General features: G+C 48.9%; 1 protein-coding gene across 1 annotated transcript in view; it reads left to right on the top strand.

Annotated features, from left to right (window-relative positions):
- LOC119394395 (venom metalloproteinase antarease-like TtrivMP_A) overlaps nt 1-23,790 on the top strand; it is a gene marked incomplete in the record, with an annotated part of 229,940 nt that overhangs the window by 107,180 nt on the left and 98,970 nt on the right. The window contains 3 exon segments of the mRNA XM_037661693.1: nt 10,694-10,818; nt 19,501-19,575; nt 19,654-19,787. Of these exon segments, the coding sequence (XP_037517621.1) occupies nt 10,694-10,818; nt 19,501-19,575; nt 19,654-19,787 (334 nt within the window).

Genomic DNA, 23,790 nt, shown 5'->3' with positions numbered 1-23,790 from the left:
TGGCTTCAGCAACAGGAACGTCTGCTCAGCCCTATGCGAATTTCTCGGTGCGACACGAAGAATTCCCTGTTAACTCATTCCTTAACAAAATTTGATACTCCAGAATTCCTTTCATTCATTCGTTAATTGTTTCTCATATTGTGGTATTATTCTCCTCCTTATTCCATAGCGACTAGTCATTCTTAAAATTTCGTTTATTCCTGCGGCAATTGATTTATTCCTCACTCTTTAAAAAATATTATTAAATTAACCGCCGGTTTCATGGCTGATCCCCCGTAGTGGGTAAGAGCCAACAAACGGGCACAAGCAAGCAAGCTCTTCTGCTACCCGTGTTCTGCGCCGGCATTTGTGATGAAGCTGCGTTCTTTGAGCCATCAAGCCTCTTGCTCAGTCGGAAACCGCTTCTTCTGCCTTATTAGACCCTCTCCATTTCTCAAGGAAACAGCGTTCTTTGCGTCACCAATTCCTTTCCGTATCCCATCCAATTGTTCAAAGGTGAATCTTTTGGACGCGTGCAGGCCATTATAACATAAGAAAATTCTCATTATAACAGAAGAAAATTCTCGACCATTCCGTCAGAGCCCCTACAGAGTTTCCACTCGAGAGCGCGACGCGATAAAGAAACAAGTCGACGAGATGCTGCGCGACAACATCATCCAGCCGTCCAAGAGTCCGTGGGCATCACCCGTGGTGTTAGTGAAGAAGGACAGGACACTGCGCTTCTGCGTTGATTATCGGCGCCTGAACAAAATCACGAATAAGGACGTGTACCACCACCCATGGATAGAGGACACCCTGGATCTACTTTACAACGCGGCGTACTTTTCGTCAATGGACCTCAAGACCGGCTATTGGCAGATCGAAGTAGACGAAAGAGATCGAGAAAAGACTACTTTTAAAACACCTGATGGCATGTTTGAGTTCAAGGTCATGCCTTTCGGTCTTTGCTCGGCACCTGCGACGTTCCAACGAGTCATGGACACCGTACTGGCCGGATTGAAGTGGCAGACGTGCCTTGTGTGTTTGGACGACGTCGTTGTGTTTTCCTCGACCTTCTACGAGCATCTCCGACGGGCTTGAGGAAGTACTTCAAGCAATAAAGACCTCTGGACTGACCCTGAAGCCAGAAAAGTTCCGATTCGCGTACGAAAAACTCTTGTTTCTGGGTCATGTGATCAGCAAGTCTGGAGTGCGCCCAGACCCGCGGAAAACAGCTGCCATCGCCGACTTCGCGCCATCCACCGACAAGAAGGCCGTGCGCCGATTTCTCGGCTTGTGCGCCTATTACAGACCTTCATGATGACTGAGGGGCGCGAGAAAATGGCACAGAATGAAAAGAAGTACACGGGACGACGCGCTACTAGCAGCTGGAATATTTGTATTCAGGAAAGACATATTTATATCACAGTGAGAGCACTGCGCCCCTCAGTCATCATGAAGAAATACCAACTCGCCCAACTTTTTAATTTACTGAGTATTACAGACGCTTCGTCAAAACCTTTTCACGGATCGCCGAACCACTGACGCTTCTCACGAAGACTAACGTGAAATTCAGGTGGGAAACGGCGCATGTGCAAGCATTTCAAGAACTTAAACGACGCCTGCAGACGCCACCCATACTTGCGCATTTCGACGATTGTGCCGATACGGAAATACACGCCGACGCAAGCAGCGTAGGACTCGGTGCCGTCCTTGTGCAAAAGACTGACGGGCTTGAAACGGTTACCAGTTATGCTAGCCGGTCACTATCCAAGGCAGAAGTCAACTATTCCACAACAGGAAAGGAATGCCTTGCCATCATCTGGGCTACGCCAAAGTTTCGCCCCTACCTCTATGGCAGGCCATTCAAAGTTGTCAGTGACCATCACGCCTTATATTGGCTAGATAACTTGAAGGACCCTTCAGGTCGTCTCGCACGATGGAGTTTGAGGCTTCAAGAATTCGACATTACCGTCGTGCATAAGTCCGGACGAAAACACTGACGCCGACTGCCTGTCTCGTGCCGCCGTCGACGCGCCGCCGCAAGACGACGACGATGACTGCTTCCTGGGAACTATAAGTGCCGACGACTTCGCCGAAAGGCAACGAGCCGACGCGGCACTGGGGGGCCTTATGGAGTACCTCGAGTGCAAGACCACCGTTGTTCCGAAGATATTCAAGCGAGGACTGCCGTCGTTTTTCTTACGGAACGGCGTTCTCCTGAAGAAGAACTTCTCGCCACTTCGAACCGACTACCTTCTTGCCGTGCCCTCATCATTGCGACCAGAAATCCACCAGGCCCTACACAACGAACCGACGGCTGGACACATCGGTGTTTCCCGCACGCTCGCCGGAATACAGGAAAAATAATACTGGCCACGCCTTGCTGCCGACGTCGCCCACTACGTTAAGACTTGCCGAGATTGCTAGCGACCGAAGACACCGCCGACTAGACCAGCGGGACTTCTGCAGCCAATCGAACCACCTCACCGGCCGTCCCATCAAATCAGGATGGACCTACTGCGGCCGTTCCCGACGTCCACTTCCGGCAACAAGTGGATCGTCGTAGCAACTGACTACCTCACCAGCTACGCCAAGACAAAGGCCTTTGACAACAGGCACTGCCGCCGAGGTATCCAAATTCTTCGTGGAGAACATCGTCTTGCGTCATGGCGCCCCAGAGGTCCTCATCACAGACAAAGGTACCGCCTTTACTGCGGACCTAACTCAGGCGATCTTCAAATACAGCCACACAAGCCACCGCCAGACCACCGCATACCACCCACAGACCAACGGGCTGACCGAGTGTCTAAACAAGACCATCGCCGACATGCTGGCCATCTACGTCGACGTCGAACACAAGACGTGGGACGCCATCCTTCCGTACGTGACCTTCGCGTACAACACGGCCGTACAAGAGACGACGCCGATGACGCCATACAAGTTGGTCTACGGAAAGAGCCCGGCAGCGACGCTCGACGCCATGTTACCAAACGTTACCGACGAGGAAAACATCGACGTGACCACCTACCCACAGCGCACCGAAGAAGCACGACAGCTCGCCCGCCTACGGATCAAAAACCAGCAGACGACTGACAGCCGCTGCTAGAACCTTCGACGACGCCACATGGAATACCAACCCGGTGGCTGTGTAAGGATATGGACGCCAATACGCCGACGGGGACTTAGTGAGAAGCTTCTTCGACGATACTTCGGACCGTACAGGGCACTTCGACGCCTCGGCGCACTCGACTACGAGGTTGTCCCTGACGGTATTACGAACTCTCAGTAGCGCCGTGCGCGACCTGAAATCGTCCATTTCGTGCGCCTCAAGCTATATTACGCGCGTTAGCGAGTCTGAGGATTGTAATTTTGCTTGATAATTGTACTTTCTTGCTAGTCCTTATCGATTATTGTACTTTCTTGCTTTATTTTTGTTATTTATTGTTGCATGCAGTGGCCACCCCCCACCCCGCCACGTGTTCTGCTTTAAGCATCGGGACGATGCTTTTTCAGGGGGGGGGGGCATTTCCACGTGCGTTTCTTCTTATCCCTTTTGGTGTATTCGGTTTTCGCCCACAAAGACTGTCAGCAACGCTCAGCGCAAACCGCGCCTCATTGTTCGAGATGCTTAGCGATTATTGTAGATCGTTTTGTTAACATTACTCGCAAGACGCGAACACTCGAGCATATTCTAGAACTTGCGCGACAGCCAGCGATAACGCTGGAATATCCGACAGCACATGTGTAAATGCCGACGCGCTTCACCGCTTGTGAACAGGGCGTCGACCATTCGATCGACGGTCGACGCCCTGTTCGCCGCTGTCAGTGTATTGCTGTAGTTTGACTTTCAGTTTTCCGGCCACAATTTCGGCCAAATAAAGAGTTTCATCTCTGACGTGCTGACTAATGCCTTTGTTAACGTCACGACCACGTGACGATATTGCCACGCCCACTTCTTCTTTTATTTTGATGTGTTCGAGTTTGACCAGCAAGGACGGTTATCAACGCTCGACGCTGGCCCCGAAGCAGTGTTCGAGGAGCTTCACGATTTTGGTAGATCGTTTTGTTAAGATTGCGCGCCGCACGCGAATGTTCCAGCTTTGTCGAGAGATAACGCCGCCATCAGCGATATTGCTGGAAAGTTCCATAGCGCCTGTATAAAAGCCGACGCGCTTGACCGCTTGTCAGTTGATCGACGAACGACGCCCTGTTCGCCGCTATCATTGTACAGCGTGTATTGCTGTAGTTCTAGTTCTCATTTTCCGGCCACAAGTTCGGCCAAATAAACAGTTTCATCCTGCAAACGCCGACTGCTGTCTTCGTTGACGTCACGACCACGTGACATCTGGTGGAGGTGCTGCTTCTTCCATGATCCGGACGCCCCCGCGAAGCGCTGACCCAAGCCCAAGCCGCGACGAGGACGACGGCAAGGAGAACCCGGATCGTCGAACAAGCCGCAGGCAGAAGGGACTGCCGCCAGAGCACGGGCTCCTTCCCGAAAAAGACAGACAGTCGCAGATCCCAAGATCGACCGCAGCGACGATGACCGATCCCGTGCAGCCTGCGCCGATCCTTCTTCGGCATCCCAAGGAGCCGCCAACCTTCCGCGGGTCGTCGTTTGAAGACCCGGAGACCTGGCTTGAAACATACGACCGTGTCGCCGCTTTTAACAACTGGACCAATGAAGACAAGCTGCGTCACGTGTACTTTTACCTCGAAGACGCGGCCAGAACCTGGTTTGAGAATCGGGAGTCCTCAATGCAGACCTGGGATCTTTTCCGCAGCGCATTCCTGCACACGTTCACAAGCGTCGTCCGCGGGGAAAGAGCCGCTTCTTTGCTGGAGACCCGGGTGCAGCTGCCAAACGAAAACGTCACCATCTTCACGGAAGAGATGACTCGACTTTTCCGTCAGGCCGACGCTGCGATGGCGGAAGACAAAAAAGTTCGCCAGCTCATGCGGGGTGTCAAACAAGACCTTTTCGCGGGACTTGTCCGCAACCCGCCCACGACGGTCGCCGAATTCCTCACCGAGGCTACGACTATTGAGAAGACACTGGACATGCGGACGAAAGAATACAACCGCTCGACGCTGTCTGCAACCAATTCCGAAGTGCACTCACTAGCCACCGACGACTTGCGCGAAACCATCCGAGCGATCGTGCGGGAGGAGTTGCGCAAGCTGTTACCTTCGCCGCAGCCTCAAGTGGATTCGATCGCAGACATTGTCCGCGAGGAAATCAAAGAGTCACTGGGTGTTCCTCAGCCGGCACCGCCGCAGCTTCAAGCAATGAGCTATGCTGCTGCAGCCCGACGCAACGCTCCCCCTCCTCGCCCACGTCAAGACGTCGCGCCGCCTCAGCAGTTCCGCCGCCAGGCACCACCGCCGCCACCACCGACGTCATACCGCCCGCCAGCTGGTCAGCGATACACACCGAGGAAGACCGACGTTTGGCGCACCCCCGACCATCGTCCACTCTGCTACCACTGCGGAGAAGCCGGCCACACCTACCGCCGCTGCCATTATCGACAGATGGGATTGCGTGGGTTCGCCGTCGACGCGCCGCGTCCACAGCAGGGGGAACGACCACGTGACATCGCCGACTGCCTGGCAGGAACGCAGTGGACCCCCCGAGGACCTTCCCGATCGCCGTCGCCAGGCCGCTACGCCTCTCACCAACGCCGACCATACACTGGCCCAACCCGGGGCCGGTCACCTAGCCCGCATCCGGAAAACTAAGGGCAGCAATCGATGGAGGTGCGGTTGCTGTACGACGAAATACCGAAGACCCTCCGCCGCCGACGCCACCGCCACGACGAAGGCTTCAGGACACGACGCGAACCCCTGACGACGAAACCTCGCGGACCGAAGTAGACCTGACGACGCAACGTGGAAGCAGCGGAACAAACCGACGTAGCCGTGACCCGACGCCACGACCTAACTGCAACGCAAGACGACGAACTAGCGACCTCGACGTTCTTATCGACGGCCACAGCGTCACAGCCCTCGTCGACACCGGAGCCGACTATTCTGTCATCAGTGGACCGTTCGCCACGAAGCTGAAGAAAGTTAGGACAGCCTGGGAAGGCCCCGAAATCCGGACAGCTGGAGGTCACTTCGTAACCCCGGAGGGAATCTGCACAGCGAGACTCACCATTAACAACCGGATTTATCCCGCGAACTTCGTAATCCTGCCGCGTTGCTCGAGAGATGTCATCCTTGGTATGGACTTCTTAGGCCTTCATGGTGCTATCATCGACCTGAGGTCTAAGTCAATAACACTGTCCACGGAAAAGGCACTACCGCCGCACACTCCGCCAAGAAAGCACGCCTTGAATGTGCTGGAAGACCAGGTCACCATTCCCCCTCGCTCCAGCGTCATCATTTCCGTCGGCACTCAAAAATCAGCAGACCTGGAAGGCGTTGTTGAAGGCGACCAGCACCACTTGATTAACCGCAAGATTTGCGTCGCAAGAGGAGTAGCAGAGCTGCGAGCTGGGAAAGCAACAGTTATGCTCACGAATTTCAGCAACGAGTACAAGCACGTGAGCAAAGGCACGACGGTCGCCTACATCGAAGAAATCGTAGAAGCCAGCAATGCTTTCGGCCTCACCGATTCTCTCGAGCCTACTCCGACGAATAAAGCGCCGCAACCAGCTTTCGACATCAATCCCAGCCTTCAGAAGCACAAACAAGAACAGCTAGAAACCCTGCTCTTGCAATACAAAGACTGCTTTTCGTCGTCGTCAAGAATTCGGCAGACTCCCGTGGCAAAACATCGCATCATAACAGAGGAAAGCGCCAGACCACTCCGTCAGAGCCCGTTCAGAGTTTCGACGCGAGAACGCGAGGCCGTGAAGAAACAGGTCGACGAAATGCTACGCGACGACATCATTCAGCCGTCGAAGAGTCCATGGGCATCCCCGGTGGTGCTAGTGAAGAAGAAGGATGGGACTCTACGTTTTTGCGTCGATTATCGTCGCCTGAACAAAGTCACGAAGAAGGACGTGTATCCCCTTCCCCGGATAGACGACACCCTGGATCGATTACACAACGCAAAGTACTTTTCGTCGATGGACCTCAAGACCGGTTACTGGCAAATAGAAGTCGACGAGAGAGACCGAGAAAAGACTGCTTTCATAACACCAGACGGCCTGTTCGAGTTCAAGGTCATGCCCTTTGGTCTTTGCTCGGCACCTGCGACTTTTCAACGGGTTATGGATACAGTACTGGCCGGCTTGAAGTGGCAGACGTGTCTCGTGTACTTGGACGACGTCGTTGTGTTTTCCTCAAACTTCGACGAACACCTTCGGCGCCTTGAAGTTGTACTTCAAGCAATCAAGACCTCCGGACTCACCTTGAAGCCTGAAAAGTGCCGCTTCGCATACGAGGAGCTCTTGTTCTTGGGTCACGTGATCAGCAAGGATGGTGTTCGCCCGGACCCGCGGAAAACAGCTGCCATCGCTGACTTCCCGACGCCCACCGACAAGAAGGCCGTACGCCGTTTTCTCGGCTTGTGCGCCTATTACAGACGTTTCGTCAAGGAATTTTCACGGATCGCCGAGCCACTGACGCAACTCACGAAGGCCGACGTCGAATTCAGGTGGGAGACGTCGCAAGTTCAAGCATTTCAAGAACTGAAACGACGCCTGCAGACGCCTCCCATACTTGCGCATTTCGACGAATACGCCGATACGGAAATCCACACCGACGCAAGCAGCGTAGGACTCGGCGCCGTCCTTGTGCAAAAGACCGACGGATTCGAAAGGGTCATCAGTTATGCTAGCCGGTCGCTATCAAAGGCAGAAATCAACTACTCCACAACAGAAAAGGAGTGCCTGGCCATCATCTGGGCTACATCGAAGTTTCGCCCCTACCTCTACGGCCGGCCCTTCAAAGTTGTGAGCGACCACCACGCCTTGTGTTGGCTAGCTAACTTGAAGGACCCTTCAGGTCGCCTCGCACGGTGGAGCCTACGACTTCAAGAATTTGACATAACCGTCGTTTACAAGTCCGGAAGAAAACACTCCGACGCTGACTGCCTGTCCCGCGCCCCCGTCGACCCACCGCCGCAGGACGACATGGAGGATGACTGCTTCTTGGTAACCATAAGTGCCGAAGACTTCGCCGAACGACAGCGAGCGGACCCAGAACTCAGAGGCCTTGTGGAATACCTCGAGGGCAGGACCACCGTCGTTCCCAAGGTATTCACGCGAGGACTGACGTCGTTTTTCTTGCGCAACGGTGTTCTCCTTAAGAAGAACTTCTCGTCGCTTCGAGCCGATTCCCTTCTCGTAGTGCCCTCGACATTGCGACCAGAGGTCCTCCAGGCTCTGCATGACGACCCGACGTCTGGACACCTGGGTGTTTCTCGGACGCTCGCAAGAATACAGGAAAAGTACTACTGGCCGCGCCTTGTCGCCGACGTAACTCGCTACGTCAAGACCTGCCGGGACTGTCAGCGACGCAAGACACCGCCGACTAGGCCAGCCGGACTTCTGCAGCCTATCGAGCCACCTCAACGACCGTTCCAGCAAATTGGGATGGACTTACTGGGGCCGTTCCCGACGTCCAATACCGGAAACAAATGGATCGTCGTAGCTACCGACTACCTCACCCGCTACGCCGAGACAAGGGCCCTACCCAGAGGCAGTGCCGCCGAGGTAGCGATGTTCTTCGTTGAGAACATCCTCCTGCGTCATGGCGCCCCAGAGGTCCTCATCACCGACAGAGGTACGGCGTTTACGGCTGACCTAACTCAGGCAATACTGAGATACAGCCAAACAAGCCACCGCCGGACCACAGCGTACCACCCACAGACCAATGGCCTCACCGAGCGGCTAAACAAGACCATCGCCGACATGCTGGCCATGTATGTCGACGTCGAACACAAGACGTGGGATGTCATCCTTCCGTATGTGACCTTCGCATACAACACGGCCATGCAAGAAACGACGCAAATGACGCCGTACACGCTGGTCTACAGAAGGAGCCCGGCAACGACGCTCGACGCAATGCTACCAACCGCCACCGACGAAGACGACCTCGACGTTGCCACCTATTTGCAACGCGCCGAAGAAGCTCGACAGCTCGCCCGCCTGCGCATCAAGAACCAGCAGAGGGTCGACAGCCGTCACTATAATCTTCGACGACGCCACATGGAGTACCAACCCGGTGACCGTGTGTGGGTCTGGACGCCGATACGCCGACGTGGGCTCAGTGAAAAACTTCTTCGGCGATACTTCGGGCCATACAAGGTGCTTCGACGTCACGGCGCTCTTGACTACGAGGTCGTCCCGGACGGAATTACGAACTCCCAGCGACGCCGCGCACGACCTGTAGTCGTCCATGTCGTGCGCCTTAAGCCGTTTTTTGCGCGTTAGCGAACTTGGGGACTCTACTTTTTCCTTTGTTATTGTAATTTATTTGTGTATGCACTTGTTTTTTTCCTTTCCATGTTGCAAGCATCGGGACGATGCTTTTTCAGAGGGGGGCAATGCCACGCCCGCTTCTTCTTTTATTTTGATGTGTTCGAGTTTGACCAGCAAGGACGGTTATCAACGCTCGACGCTGGCCCCGAAGCAGTGTTCGAGGAGCTTCACGATTTTGGTAGATCGTTTTGTTAAGATTGCGCGCCGCACGCGAATGTTCCAGCTTTGTCGAGAGATAACGCCGCCATCAGCGATATTGCTGGAAAGTTCCATAGCGCCTGTATAAAAGCCGACGCGCTTGACCGCTTGTCAGTTGATCGACGGACGACGCCCTGTTCGCCGCTATCATTGTACAGCGTGTATTGCTGTAGTTCTAGTTCTCATTTTCCGGCCACAAGTTCGGCCAAATAAACAGTTTCATCCTGCAAACGCCGACTGCTGTCTTCGTTGACGTCACGACCACGTGACAATATTTAGGGTACCCTTAAAAAGGAAAATCTAACAAATGGGACTATATGGATGATACATCTGCAAGAACTGAAAGTTGATTAGCACGAACATTCAAGCGCCATAAAAGCTATGTTGATTGTGGGCTTCTACCCGCGTCTCTACGGATTTCTTGCCACTTCTTACAATGCCTGTATTGGAAGCGGGTTCACTTTATTGAACTGTAATGTTAATTGATACCACAACATCACTTGCCGCAGTAACCTCCATGTTCATACGTTGGTCCTGCGAATTGCTTTTGGGCTGTCAAGATGCGCTGCCCGCGCATGGAAGATCCGCTGGTCGATTGCTTACGTCAGACTTACAGGTTCCCTCGTAGAGGCGTTTGACTTCCTTCTGGCTTTTCGAAACCCTTGTTTTTGGCTATGACTCCACTGCAGTCTAACCTGCCTCTGTCCTTGATCACCCATGTCGAAAACGCAAAATCTGCATTGTCATGTAACACTTTGTTTAATGAATTTGGAATACCAAGTATCCGTCCCCTGAAAGATGACTTACAATACTCCGACGGTTACATGGCCCTTTCCTGTGAGGCAGCCTTTAAAATCACAAGATACTGTCCCTGTGTACTTCTATGCGTCTATGTGTGGGATAAATGGCAGAAAACGCATATTAAAGTTGTTTGAGCCACCCTATAACCAATTTACTTTAATACCTTTTTGTTGTAAATTACCTTAAAAGTTACTGAGTTTAGAGTAATGTGCCTTTTTGCTGCAATGTGCATTTGTCTACTATTGGGGAAAGTGCCTTATTAAGGTATTTTATTCACTTAGAGGAAAGGAGCTCAAGCAGAACATACTACCCTGAAATACACATTGTGCAAGACTACGCACATGCTAAAGTATTTGGATTTAGGAAGACCGACATCACCACGTACTTCGCCGTTCTCTGCAATGCCGTAAGTCGTTGAAACTTTAGCATGCTTAACTGCCATTCCGCAGCAGCATTCAAGGAGGAAGTTCTGCCAGGGTCTTTGTCTTGTAAGACCAAGCATCCCTATTGCAAAAACCAGCGCCGTTCCAGTACCCCCAGCGTCATACCAGTACGTTTTTTGGCACTGGATCGCTCTGGGAACACTGGTAGACGCTTGGATTCACTGGTACTCCGGTAAACCCACTGCGAAAGAGCTGGGTCGTACAGGTAGGGGCACTGGCTTTGCCGCTATGACGCTGGCACTCACTGGGAAGCGCTGGACACGCTGGAATTTTCACTGGCGTGCGCTGCCACATACTGGAGCCTGTACTGTTTCTGCCAGTGCCGCGTGCTGCCTTGAGTATTGTGCGCGGCGAAATGCTTCGGTATCGTTTAATATCGAATGTTTGATTCGATGGTACCGAAAGATGCTCTCCTAACAGGTACCAAGCATGTGTCACACATTCTAGCTTGGCAGAGAAAGACGATGAAATGCGCACTATTTCCATGATGTACACGTACGTGATATGCGAAATCACGGTCACTTTTAATGTTTCCCGGTCGAATGTGAAGAAAAATATGTTAATAACCCAAAGTAGCGAACACTGATCATTTTGCTTTCCAGCACGCTTTTTTTAAATTCATGCAGTGCCTATAACGCCGTTAATTCTTGCGAAGCACGTACAGCAATGAATAAACATTGTGTCCATGCCCCGAATATATATCAGTTTTGCATCCGTGATGTGTTGCGGTAATGGGTCCATATATTGTAATGTTTATAGGTCTGAACATGCAGAGCAAATCGTTACATTGCCGTGCAGTTGGCAAGAAGCAAATCAGCCCTGGCTTCGCGACCTCTCCCAACGGAGGCCAGAAAAACAGCCGTCGTTCGATATCGCCACACCGGAAAGCCGTCTCGGGCAATTCTTGCACTTCAATTTACTTCAGCTATACGTTAGGTAACAGACAAAAAGGTTCAGAGGCCGAAATGCGGAAGCTTCAACCATCGCAACTCATCTCCGCTGAGATCGGTCCTACCCAGTGCGACTCCCAGCGAGCGTTAGGCCTAGCGTACCGGCCGAGTCCGTCTACATGCTACCGGCGCATCTTGGTTTAAATACACGCAATTCCAACGTGTAAGAATGACTGTAAAGTACAGTATGGACATCCGTTAACCTAAATTAACCATTTTTTCTTGTGCACGGTGTCCGCACAAGGAGCGATTACCATCGATGCGACGCGCTTTCAGCAACTGACGCAGGCTCACGGAAAGCAGCCGGCCGCACTCGCCGGTACTTCTCTGACTCATACGTCAGAACACATACCTGTCAACTGGTACGCGTTCGTGAACTAACACACCGACATATTTTTTCAGCGAATTGTATTTGTTTTTGCTGAGCGGTTTTATAGTTGTAGATATCGATAGAACTGCAAATCTGTATACAGGCGCACGCCCGCCCCGCGGTAATATCGTCGCTCGCGCGAGACAACTACTCGATATGAATTCATCTGCGCGCGTGTTTATCGAACGAGTCATCATAAAGCTTCTGTACACGTTGATCATTAGCAAGGGCGAGAAACGGCTATCAAAAATCGGCAGTAACAGCCGTCAAACTGTACCCTGCTACTCGGGCCATTTGATATTTTTCGGAGTTAAGACGATAATTCTTAAAGAAACTTAGCGCTCTTCCCATTTTGGGCATTTCATTCGTAGCCGGCAACCCTTTGTTTGTGTCTAATAGAGAAGCAGGCTTGATTTGGAAAGGAAGACCGCGTCCTCCTTGAGTATGCGACAGCAGAATGGGAAACGAAACGCTGTGTTACTCTATTGACTAGCCCTTTTACAGCGACATCGACAAGTTTCTGCGTGGCGCAGTGTTTGTTTTTTATTGCCTCACAAAATATTTTCATACACTAATCGTAAACCAGGGAACAGTACAGTGATACACCACCAGCTGTTAGCTGACTACATGTTAAAACTTTGGCATGTGTAACAACGACTCTACTCTGGGAACCCACTCCGGTACATACATCTGCACTTTCTGCATTTCGACAAAACGAGAGACACATTCGCGAAAGTAATCGCGAACAGGTGTGACTTCCACATCGGCATTGTGAAAGGCCGTTCGGGTTTGCCATATACTATGCAGGCTCAGGAGCATAATAAGGTCGTAAGGTACGCCATCTTCATTTTCAACCGAGGATGGCGTACCTTACGACCTAGAGTTCTCGGTTGGTGATATAGAGGTGGCGAGTTCGAATCCTCATGGTAGTGCTCTTTGTTTTTTTCATACGACTTTTCTTTTTTTTTATTGCACTAATGCTTGCTATATCGCTTTCTTTACTAGTATATTTATGTATGGCAGGTAGGCACCGCCGTTTTAACGCTGTAGAGCCGTTTTCCGCTTGACTACCCAGCGCCTCCCAGTAATACGCCGCTCCAGCGGCCCAGTATCCAGCGCGACACTGGGCCCATAATCAGGCATGGCACTGGACGCTGGTACCCAGTGGCGTTGGGTTTTGCAATAGGGATATGTGCATCGTACAAAGTCCTGCCGATGCAATTTAAAGTAGGCGCAACGCACACGTACTATCGCGCTCAGTATGAGCTACATCACGCAAGCGCGTGGCCGAGTGCTCTGCAAGGTTGTACAGTGGCGCCGACTATGGCATATTTTCGAGTTATCGGGCGAGAGTTCGGCTACTCGTGCAAGCGCGCATCGTCCCACTTGCTTTTACCCTCGCCCTCGTTTCGCGCTATATATATATATATATATATATATATATATATATATATATATATATATATATATATATATATATATATATATCAGGGCTGGGCAAGATACTTTGAAATTGCATCGCGATACGATACAAGATACTCGGGCAAAAGAAGTATTTGAGATACAGATACAAGATACTCGCGGAATAATTGTATCCGATACGATACTTCCCAATTGTATCTTAAGATACTTCGATACATTTGCCAATTTTCTGTTATATATCAATATAATGAAGAAGCAAATGCCTATGTATACATAGATATGTGTTTACTTGAAAATTTCTTAACTGCGACCAGCTTTGCTTAATTTTAACAAATACCTGTTTGTATCACAAGATATATATGTAAACAAACTTTCTTGCTCAAGGCGCATTAGTTTCGTTTCTAAATGACTTATTGGGATTTGTTTGGCTGCTTAACATGGCAGCTCTTTAACTGCTGCGCTGTAAGTTGTTTTTGCTTGACACTTCTGTAGTTTATTGGTGTCGCTGCTCTACTTGGCGACCAGGTTACCATCTACTTGCAAGTGCCTTCGTACGATGGCGCAAATACCGCTGTGCAGTCTTACCTTGTCCGCAAGCGTATTATTTTCGTAATCCCGCATCCACCGACAGGTGTACAGCAGCAACAACGTTGGTAGCGGTATTGTTTGTGACGCATCGTGTAAAGGCGATGAACTACATAGTCGGCGCTCACAATTAGTTGAGGACATTATATTGCAGTGATTTTTCATATTTTACTTATGTGCTAGCGTAAGGCGTTCGTTAGCAACACATTCACTAACCTGCAACCTTTTACCATTTGTTCTCCGAGAGAACCTCTCAGACGTATTCTAGCGGCACAAAACGCCGCAGGTTATCACTGCTATTCACACTATAGCCACTTATAACTCTGCTTACATGCGGATTTGTAACAATAAGAATACTTTAAGGTGACCTAAAAAAGGAAAACGAATATATTTAAGTCAAATAGCAAGGTGGTTTCGTATTAAACAATCAAAGTGAATAAGTATACAGGGTGTTTCACTTATGCAGAACCCAATATTTAAAAAAAAACAAGTGGTTAACCGCCGCTGAAGGAAACCAAAGGTATTTGGTTTGCCGTCATATGGCACTAGTTATGGTATGTTTTGTACTAAGCTTAACTGGTTAATTAAATAAGGTAAATTATGAGACATTGCGACATTTTTAATATTCACTTTAGGGGCAACTGCGCTTCGACACATCGTAGAGCGAACTTAAAAACAACCGACCCGTTTCTTTTTTTGGCAGCGTACATGCTGCGTGGTGAATGTTTTCGGGATTTGAGAGAAAGCCCGCGAAATATGAAATAAAACCACGTTCGCAGACAGTTAAAAATAAGAATAAAGCAGAGAACGTATTTTAGCAGAAGGTTACAAAAGACATATTACAATAAACAGATGGACGAAAAGCTATGCAGAATACTAGGTAATGTATGGGACGTGAACGGAAGACAGCAAAGAAAGCACTTGTGCTAACAATTAAGCTATCATTAAAAGAACTTTTCGAATAATTTAGCAGGAAGAACAAAGACACAGTACGTCAAAATATTTCCTGTTACGTAAATGCTTGTTCTATTGCATCTAACATCAGCACTGATAGTGGGACGGTTGTTAGAACCTCCTTTGCATGTAGGTCCATCGGATCGTACTATGCAAGTCAAGCTTGCACCCACAAGATCTTTCAAATCGCTGATGTGTGAAAGGCGCGAGACGCAAAGCAGCCCCATTCTTGCATTCGTGAGACATTGCGACGAAGCATCACGCAAGCAAACTGTTAGCAAACATCACGCAAGCCCAAACTATTACTTCCATAGTCACTTAAAGGTGTCACGCTTCGCACAGCAACTCAGTATAAATATTTAGGGCTTTAAATACCGTCTGACCTTAAGTGGACTGCGCATGTAGATCAGGTGAACAAGTTGTTTTTTTTCTAAAACGGACGCTACGTTACGCTACCAGAGATACGAAGCGCTTATTTTACATTACTTCTATAAGACCGATGCTGGAATATGCGAATATAGTGTGGTTCCCTTCAACAAATACTGACATAGCTATGCTCGAGAGCGTACAGCGCAAGGCGGTAAGATTCATATTTAACCGCTATAAGCGAACGGATCTCCCTTCCGAGCTTCTGCACCGAGGAGAGTTACCTACGCTCCACGATAGAGCAAAAGTACATCGGCTGAAGTTTTTTTTACCAATTGCTGAATAGCCACTTTAAAACTAATGCCTCCGCCTTCACTGTTATAAAAGAAAAAGAAAGTTTAAGTGCGCCAAAAACACGACCTGATCTTCAAAGAATATTTATGCCATAACAATACCTACCGTTTTTCATTTTTCCCTCGCGTAATAAGAGAATGGAATGCGCTTGACTCAGCTACTGTAACACAGCCAACACTTCAAAAATTTCTAGAAAGTGTTGAAAATCTCATGTCGGTGCTCCCAAGTTCTATGTGCTAGCCTACTTGCGTACGGGTGAAAGCATTTAGACTCTAACGTTTTATTTTATCTTGTTCATCTTTTGGTTTTGTAGGCAATGTATTGCTATGCTTGTATGTTGTATACATTAGTGATTCCCATGATCGTGACGCTTGCACGTGATGATGTCATTCCTCTTGTGTGCGTTTTATTCTTATGTACTCTTCTTGTATTGTCATAGTATGACCTTGCTTGTATAATGTTTGTATCTTTTCAACTTCTGTAATAACCGTCAAGGAGGGTTGACAGTGTTCTGTAAATAAAGTAAAATAAAAATAAGGCATACTTCAATAGCGACAGTATAGCGGCATCAGAATTTGTGCGAAAGACGCCGCACTCATTGGAGTACGCAGGAGAGTGCAGGGTCTATGAACAAGTGTCATGACATCAACACAACGAAAAAGAAAAAACACATCTAGAAAAAAAAGGTAGGCTGCGCGTAGACGTTCGTACGCTTGTTTTTGTCGCGATGGCTCGAGCGCCATCACGTGACTCTGCTCCACCAATAGGGACGCTTAAACATCATCGCCTGTGCTCGCTGGAGCGCTCTGGTGGAAATATACAAGAATGTTACTGTCGTTAGTTTTATTCAGGTGGCTTAGTGGCAGCAATATCAGCTTGAGAACCGGAATTTATTGTTTCGCACGGTGTTTCTATAGCAGTATCTTGTATCTTAAAATACACGATACATTATTGAATGTATCGGAAATACAGATACAGATACTCGTTTTGCAAGACGTATCGCGATACAGATACAAGATACCCAAAGAGTATCTAAGATAGTATCGAAGATACATGTATCTTCGATACTGCCCAGCACTGATATATATATATATATATATATATATATATATATATATATATATATATATTGCCGCGAGTCTTATATTTCATGAGTTGAAGCTTCACCCACAAAGATTGTGGGCAACGCGCTGCGCAGGCATCGCCGTGATGTGTAGGAAGCTTCACGATTGTTTTGGAACAATCCGTAAGATTGCGCGCCGCACGAGAATGTTCCAGCTTTGTCGAGAGATAACGCCGCCAACAGCGATATCGCTGGAAAGTTCGATAGCGCCTGTATAAAAGCCGACGCGCTTGACTGCTTGTCAGTTGATCGACGGTCGACGCTCTGTCCGCCGCTATCGGTGTGTTGCTGTAGATTGACTTACAGTTTCCCGGCCACAAGTTCGGCCAAATAAACAGTTTCATCTCGAACGTGCTGACTAGTGTCTTCGTCGTCACGACCACGTGGCAATATATATATATATATATATATATATATATATATATATATATATATATATATATATATATATATATATATATATATATATATATATTGGAAAGGCGTTTATTCACGGCGGGATTGACGGCGACGATGCACAACGACGACAGTCACGACGGAGCGCAGATTCGCAGGCTTTCAGGAGCATGAGGGGCGTGCTCTCCGAGAAGAGGCAAAGAGGGCGACCCACTAGAAGGCGCTGGAGAGGACGGCCCATTACAGTGTTGCAATGCTTCTCTACAAGATATATATATATATATATATATATATATATATATGTATATAGGCAGGTAAGCTATTGCTTCGACCGCTATTAAAATATGCTTCTCCTGCGTAGAAACCACACCAGGAATGCGACAATAATCGGATCGAGCCCATCCAAAAAAGAAAGCCGTTCGCTTGATATGCCGCAGGTGCGAGAGAGATTTTCCACCCTCCTAAGCGCTTTCAACTATAGGCTTACAAGAGCTCTCAAGTCGCCGACGCAACGGAACTCTAAAGTTCTTGCGCAGCATGGCAACTCCTTTAGTCGTCTCTTTTCAGATCATTACCTAACTACTGCTGTGTAATCTAACACTAGAAGCTACCATCGCCTAAACATCGCACCTTACTTCGGCCATACCAACACTTATACATACTGCTTTATTCCTTGCGTACCCGAAAATTGGAATTCGTTGCCTAGGTCTACTCGTTCTCTTCCTTTACATTTATTATTAGAAACTAGTCAACACTAGGTACGCCTGGTATAGGCCATCAGCGCTGCAGTGCGCACAATTAAAAATATCGCCAGGTCTGCGCGGAACACGCAGCACAGTCACAGCGAATGCTGGAATAGCGGCCTTTCTAGAGCCCGTAATCGACTCTCTTGGGGTAACTAATACAAGCCCACATGCAAGGTACTCACTACGCCATAAATCATCGTAGCTTTCATGAAGTAGAGAAGCACCGACTATGATATTATTCGTCATTCTGCGGATAAGCGAGGTACCCGCTACCCATCTGTAAGTCATTATGTGCACTTTGTTGTGCTGTGGCTGATTACGATGAAGAATTATGGCTGAACCTTTTGTAATGGGTTGGAAGCAATGAATGACCCGGTAACTCGTTGCGCAATCCACATTGTGTGGCGCGTGGTTGTTATTTTACTCTTCTAGGACGCTATATCGCATATATTAACACGATTGCGATTGCTTGCCCGACATAAGACCTGTATAGGGCATTTTTGCGAGAAGATTCAAGCACCAGCGTGGCACTGTGGTAGAATACTTGACTGCCATGCAGCGGGGCCCGGCTTCAAATCCCGCCCCGTTCCTAGAATTTGTTTCTATCTTCAGTTTCTCTTATTTCGTTCGAGAGTAGGTACGGCCAGCTTTGGCGGCTGCGGACAACTGCGGCGCCAAAATCGACTCTTGTTTCATTTCATAACAGCTTTCGCTGTAATATATATAGGGGCCCCGAACACCATCACCGTCACCAGAGCCGTAGCCGAGAGCACAGAGTGGCTGCTTACCACTGGTTAGGTAGGTGGTGGGTGGAAGCAAAGAACGACGCGCACCACCGGTGGGATCTGTCGCCCAGGTTCATGCCTAGAAATGTTATTCTCGTTTCTTTTCCTTTTTCGCGCGATAGTGGTTACGGACACCGGCGGCGGCGGACAATTACCCCAACTGCTGTTGTGATCTGATACCAGCTTTCGCTGTAATAAAATAAAAGAGCGCCCGTAACTGCTGTGCGTCTTCGAAAAAGCAGCATCTGGTAGTCGGTGCAGAGTAATAAATTTTGACCACGTTCCCTAACGAAACAAGAATCTAAGTGAAGTGCAGAAGAGCGCAAATTAGTAGATGAGCAGAATGACAGTACACTGGGCGACAAAAGTGTTTAACTTGTGTGAGTGTGAAGAACCGGTCAAGAGGAAATATTTATTAGCGTAAAAGTGTCTAAACCTCTGTACTGACTCGATGACGTGTACTTGTACAGTTTATGGTACTCTACCAGACATTTGTAAATACATGTCCAACAAAAATATAAACTGTTTTTAATTTATTTTCCTACATCAATTCTGAACTCAATAATATGTGCATGAAACGTTTTGTATCACCAGATCAATGTGAGATACAAAAGAAACCGGTCACTAAAGATACAGCTCCGGATTGTAGCAATCACTATGTCAACACAGGTAAGCGGCATCTTTCTCAGACTGCATCCTTTGCCAATGAACATTTTTTTGAGACCAAAGCTTTCTTACTTCTTACAGGTTGAGGAATATTTTGTCTATGCAGATCGGGACCGCAAGCAAATTTTAGACGAAGAAACGCTCGAAAAGTTTTATTTACATTATCAAGGTTACGCTGAGTACATTGCGGCTGACTTGACATTTTTAGTGACCGGGTAAGCCTTCATTCGTCTCCTGCTTTTACAGCGAAGCTGCTGTACGCTTGTTTCCAACGGATCGCCGAAAAACCCCAGTATTACCGAGGGAGCTTCAGGAGAAAATAATTCATTAGAAAATATTCACCGACGACTGTGACACTGTCTAATCCGAATTCTGAGCGCAGCTGCTTAGGTGTTTGGATTTTTCGATAAGTTGAAGCCCGACGGCCTCGCTAGCCGGGAGACCGCGGACAGCAGCGCGTGGGCACGTTCCACAACAGCCGCCGCAGACAGGCCTCGGTTCATGCAACACTTTATTTGCTTACCTGGCATCGGTGCACGCCCTCGCCACATAACTTAGTGTTAACGCCATCGGCGACCGCACGACGGTGCGCACAACTGTGACGCCGTGGGTAACCCCTGCGGAACCTGTCGTCGCGCCACTGTCGTTCCTTACTCCTCGCGCTCTCCTTGTTTGTTATCGCCGTCACTCAAACTCCGCTGCGCTGTGCGTTTGCTCTCTTTCGTCCTCGCTCGCTGTGCCGCTTACGATGACGCCGACGCCGCTCAGCGCAGGAACGAGCGCCTAAGAGCTGCGCTCTAAAACTTGTTTACTATGGGCGAAGTTGTGCCCGGAAATTTACATGTAAAATCTAACAGCCCGCTAGGGCGTTCCACACACAAAGTGTCCCTTCGACCAACGCACGTCTTCTTCTCCAAAGCGTCGCAGGTCAACCATGGGTCAACCCACTTTCTTGTGCCCGTGCGCGAGGTGCATGCGTTGCGCTGTCACAAGAAGCGCGAGTAGGCACGAGGCATTGGAGACGCTAACACAGCGGCTTCCTTCGCTCCGCGTTCGCTCTGTCGTTTACGCCGACGAAGGCGGTGACACCACTCAACGCTGGAACGGACGCCCAAGAGCTGCGCTCTAAAAAACGCCCGCGGGATATAGGAATAATTGAATAAGCAAACGAAATTTTCAGGGCAAGGCTGGATATAAACATGGTCCTAGACACTACCTAAGCGAGTGTCTTCCCAATTGGGCTCGCAACCGACGCTTGCATCAAGTGAATATAGTTGAACGATATGAATGCATTGTACCATGACAAAAGAAATGTATAAAGAGTACACCTGCTATGAAGGGTTCGATGACTATCGTGCTGGTGGAATAAAGGCCATCTGCAGGACTACATATAAAGCTGACATGGATAATCGTGTACAACAAAATTGGGGCAGCTGCGCACTAGTGGTGCGAAGACAGGAAACAGCAGAGCTACTAGCGTTCCCCTCCTCCAATGCATTCTCCCTTCTCTAAGTTCCCTTTTCCACCCACACCCGTATTTTACGGTAGAATGCTACGATATGATTTACCCTCCCGCCTCCTTTCCCTTCTCTTGGCCCTCACTTCCATTTCCCACTTCTTGCTGTGCTTTGCTATGCATGACACTGCTAGACTCGCCTCACTAGATAACGCTCTAGAATTAAATGCTGTCAAGTTCAGATTCCAATGGCAGGCTGACCGGACCCTCAGATTCTTAGCGCCTTTTGCTGCGTCGGAGGTCTTTCCGCCGTCGTAGTTAGTTGCTCTGCAGCCGCTGTGGACTGAGGGCCAGCGTGTGAATGGTGTATTCATGTGGGAGCTCGTTGTCAAGTACAGCACGATTCCAAAGAACAGGATTCCAAGAAGAGTGGATTTCAAGAGAAAGCAAAAGCGCGAGGCAGCTGGGATTAAGAACTTCGCGGGTATGAAGTCGCCGCAGCAAGCACGGAACCGCGTTGACTGGCGAAACCTGGGAGAGGCCTTTGTCATGCCGTGGGCGCAGTGAGGGTGATGATGATGACGATGATGATGATCACTATACATGGCTATGCTATGCTTCATCCTCTCCCATCCTCATTTCCCTCGTCCTACACAATATAACCTTGCGTCCCAGCAGACATATAAACACTACACTCATGTCAGAAACAGTTGCTCCCGCGTCGACTAAAGCCATGGTATTAACGCCATCAATAATTACATTGGCTTTATTCTTCAGCGTGAAGATTGTTGGGGGTATCTGAGTCAGCAGCAAAGACTTTCCATCAACCTCACCTCCATCCACCTCGCTGGCTAGTTTCCAGGTGGGGGTGACGTGAAGCGGCGTCGAAGAGATGATGACGTCACACGCCATCAGGGGGATGGAGATCAAGACGCTTGGAAAGCTAGTGGGTTCGTCAGAGTAAGATCGGAGGCAGGAGAGCAGTAACGGTTCCGGTACCTTTCTTAGGTCCAGAGGGGAGTTACGGCTTCTTTCTTGTCGGAAGTGGCCTTCAAAAGCGGAGTTTCCTGGCCAATAAGTGTCCAGGATACGATCACTGTGTCGCATAGGCAATCTCGACTGTCCATTGCTCAATGCCCGGCGTCGGTTACAATACCTCGCTTTATGTCCGGACGTGCCACATGTGTAAAACCCGCGCCGAGGGCGAACTTCGGGGCGCTGATTGAAGTATTCCACAGTGGCCACAGGATAAGAGTAATACAGCCTCTCCCCTTGGAAGTCGTAGGCAATGATGGGTCGTCGTGGGCGAACGTCACGTGAGTGCTGATTGAACCGCCGATCAATCGAGTCGTAATAGCGTGGTTCGGTCTGGTCATAATGCGGGTTGCGTCGCTTGCTATTAGAATCCGCAACGCTCATCGCATGCTGCCAAATAGCCGGATGGTTCGCGTTTATTTCCGAGAGAGGTCTCCAGGCAGTACACCAAACGTCGTTCTTTTCCACGTTCTGTGTGCATGCTCATTCGCACTGTATGCGTCATTCATTGCAAACGCTCGTGAATTTGAGATACTACATAATGAGCCTCTTATTCAAATTTTGAACACCTGGAGTTATTTACCGCGCACCTAAATGATCGTAAACGGCTAACCCTGCCTTTAACTCAACACCGAAACACGGCCGATTGCAGGGAATCAAACCCACGTCCACGAGTTTAGCAGTGCGACGCCTTACCTGCAAAACTACCACGGTATGTGACGATTCATACAGAGGTGACTACCATTTCATCCAATTTATTTCTTAAGTTCTTCACTGATTATCGCGAAGGGCGGAGTAAAAACAAACCACGCCGAACGAATTCACTCAAATACAAGTAGTGTACAATTATTTTCAGCGGGCAATTTCCAATAAACGAGGTTCTAGGCTCATGATTGTCCCATGTAAGAGGTGGCAGCAAAAACACGGGAAAAGAATAGGAATATGCCAAGGTGTGGTGGTTCTTGGTCCTTCAAATACGAACAGCTAACTCAAGGACAAGAAAAACATTTATGGAACAAATACACACACTTTCCTGGCCAACAATACAACAGTTCTTCCTCATCATGCACGACTTCAAAGAGCAGTTTGTTGTGTTAGCGCCCTCCCAAATGCTTGTACGTGTACCTACCATGATGTACAAAAGCATTTGGCCTTTCTCGGCTGTATCTGCATTGTAAAAAGATCATTGAGTGCAGTTATCGAAGTGCTCTGTGGGGTCGTCGTATCCTGCCTTCGCCAGGATCATTTCAATTTGGGTGCTGCTTCGTGGTGCAACCACATCGTAAAGTGCAGTTGGCGTCATTCTAAGCATGAGGAGCATTGACTATCGTGTGAATGCAGCGCTTTAGCGACACAGTGGTAAACAAAAACAAGGCTCTAAAACATGCACTTGCGTGTCACACTTGTTGCTGCGCGTATAATTGTGTGACTGTCTTTTATCAATTGTGTGACGAGCCTTAGTTGTGCTTAAGATGTGATTTTATTGTACGGTCCTGGTCCCACTAACGAGTGATATTTTTCACAAGTGAAGTCTGACTGTTCGGTGCTTAAATAATCCCTTAAAAAGAACAAAAAATGAAATAACACCGAAGTGATAAAAGTGGGTTGCCGGGCGCTGTGTTAACTTGGTGCGAAATGCATGCTAAAACACTGTTGTACTTAGATTTAGGTTCGCATTACAGAACGCAGATATATACGACGCGCCTTACAGTCACATTGATGTAATT

This window comes from Rhipicephalus sanguineus, chromosome 5 (assembly GCF_013339695.2).
Source record: "Rhipicephalus sanguineus isolate Rsan-2018 chromosome 5, BIME_Rsan_1.4, whole genome shotgun sequence".
Taxonomy (NCBI): domain Eukaryota; kingdom Metazoa; phylum Arthropoda; class Arachnida; order Ixodida; family Ixodidae; genus Rhipicephalus; species Rhipicephalus sanguineus.
The sequence above is the reverse complement of the archived record's forward strand: the minus strand, read 5'-3'. Positions and strand labels throughout refer to the sequence as shown.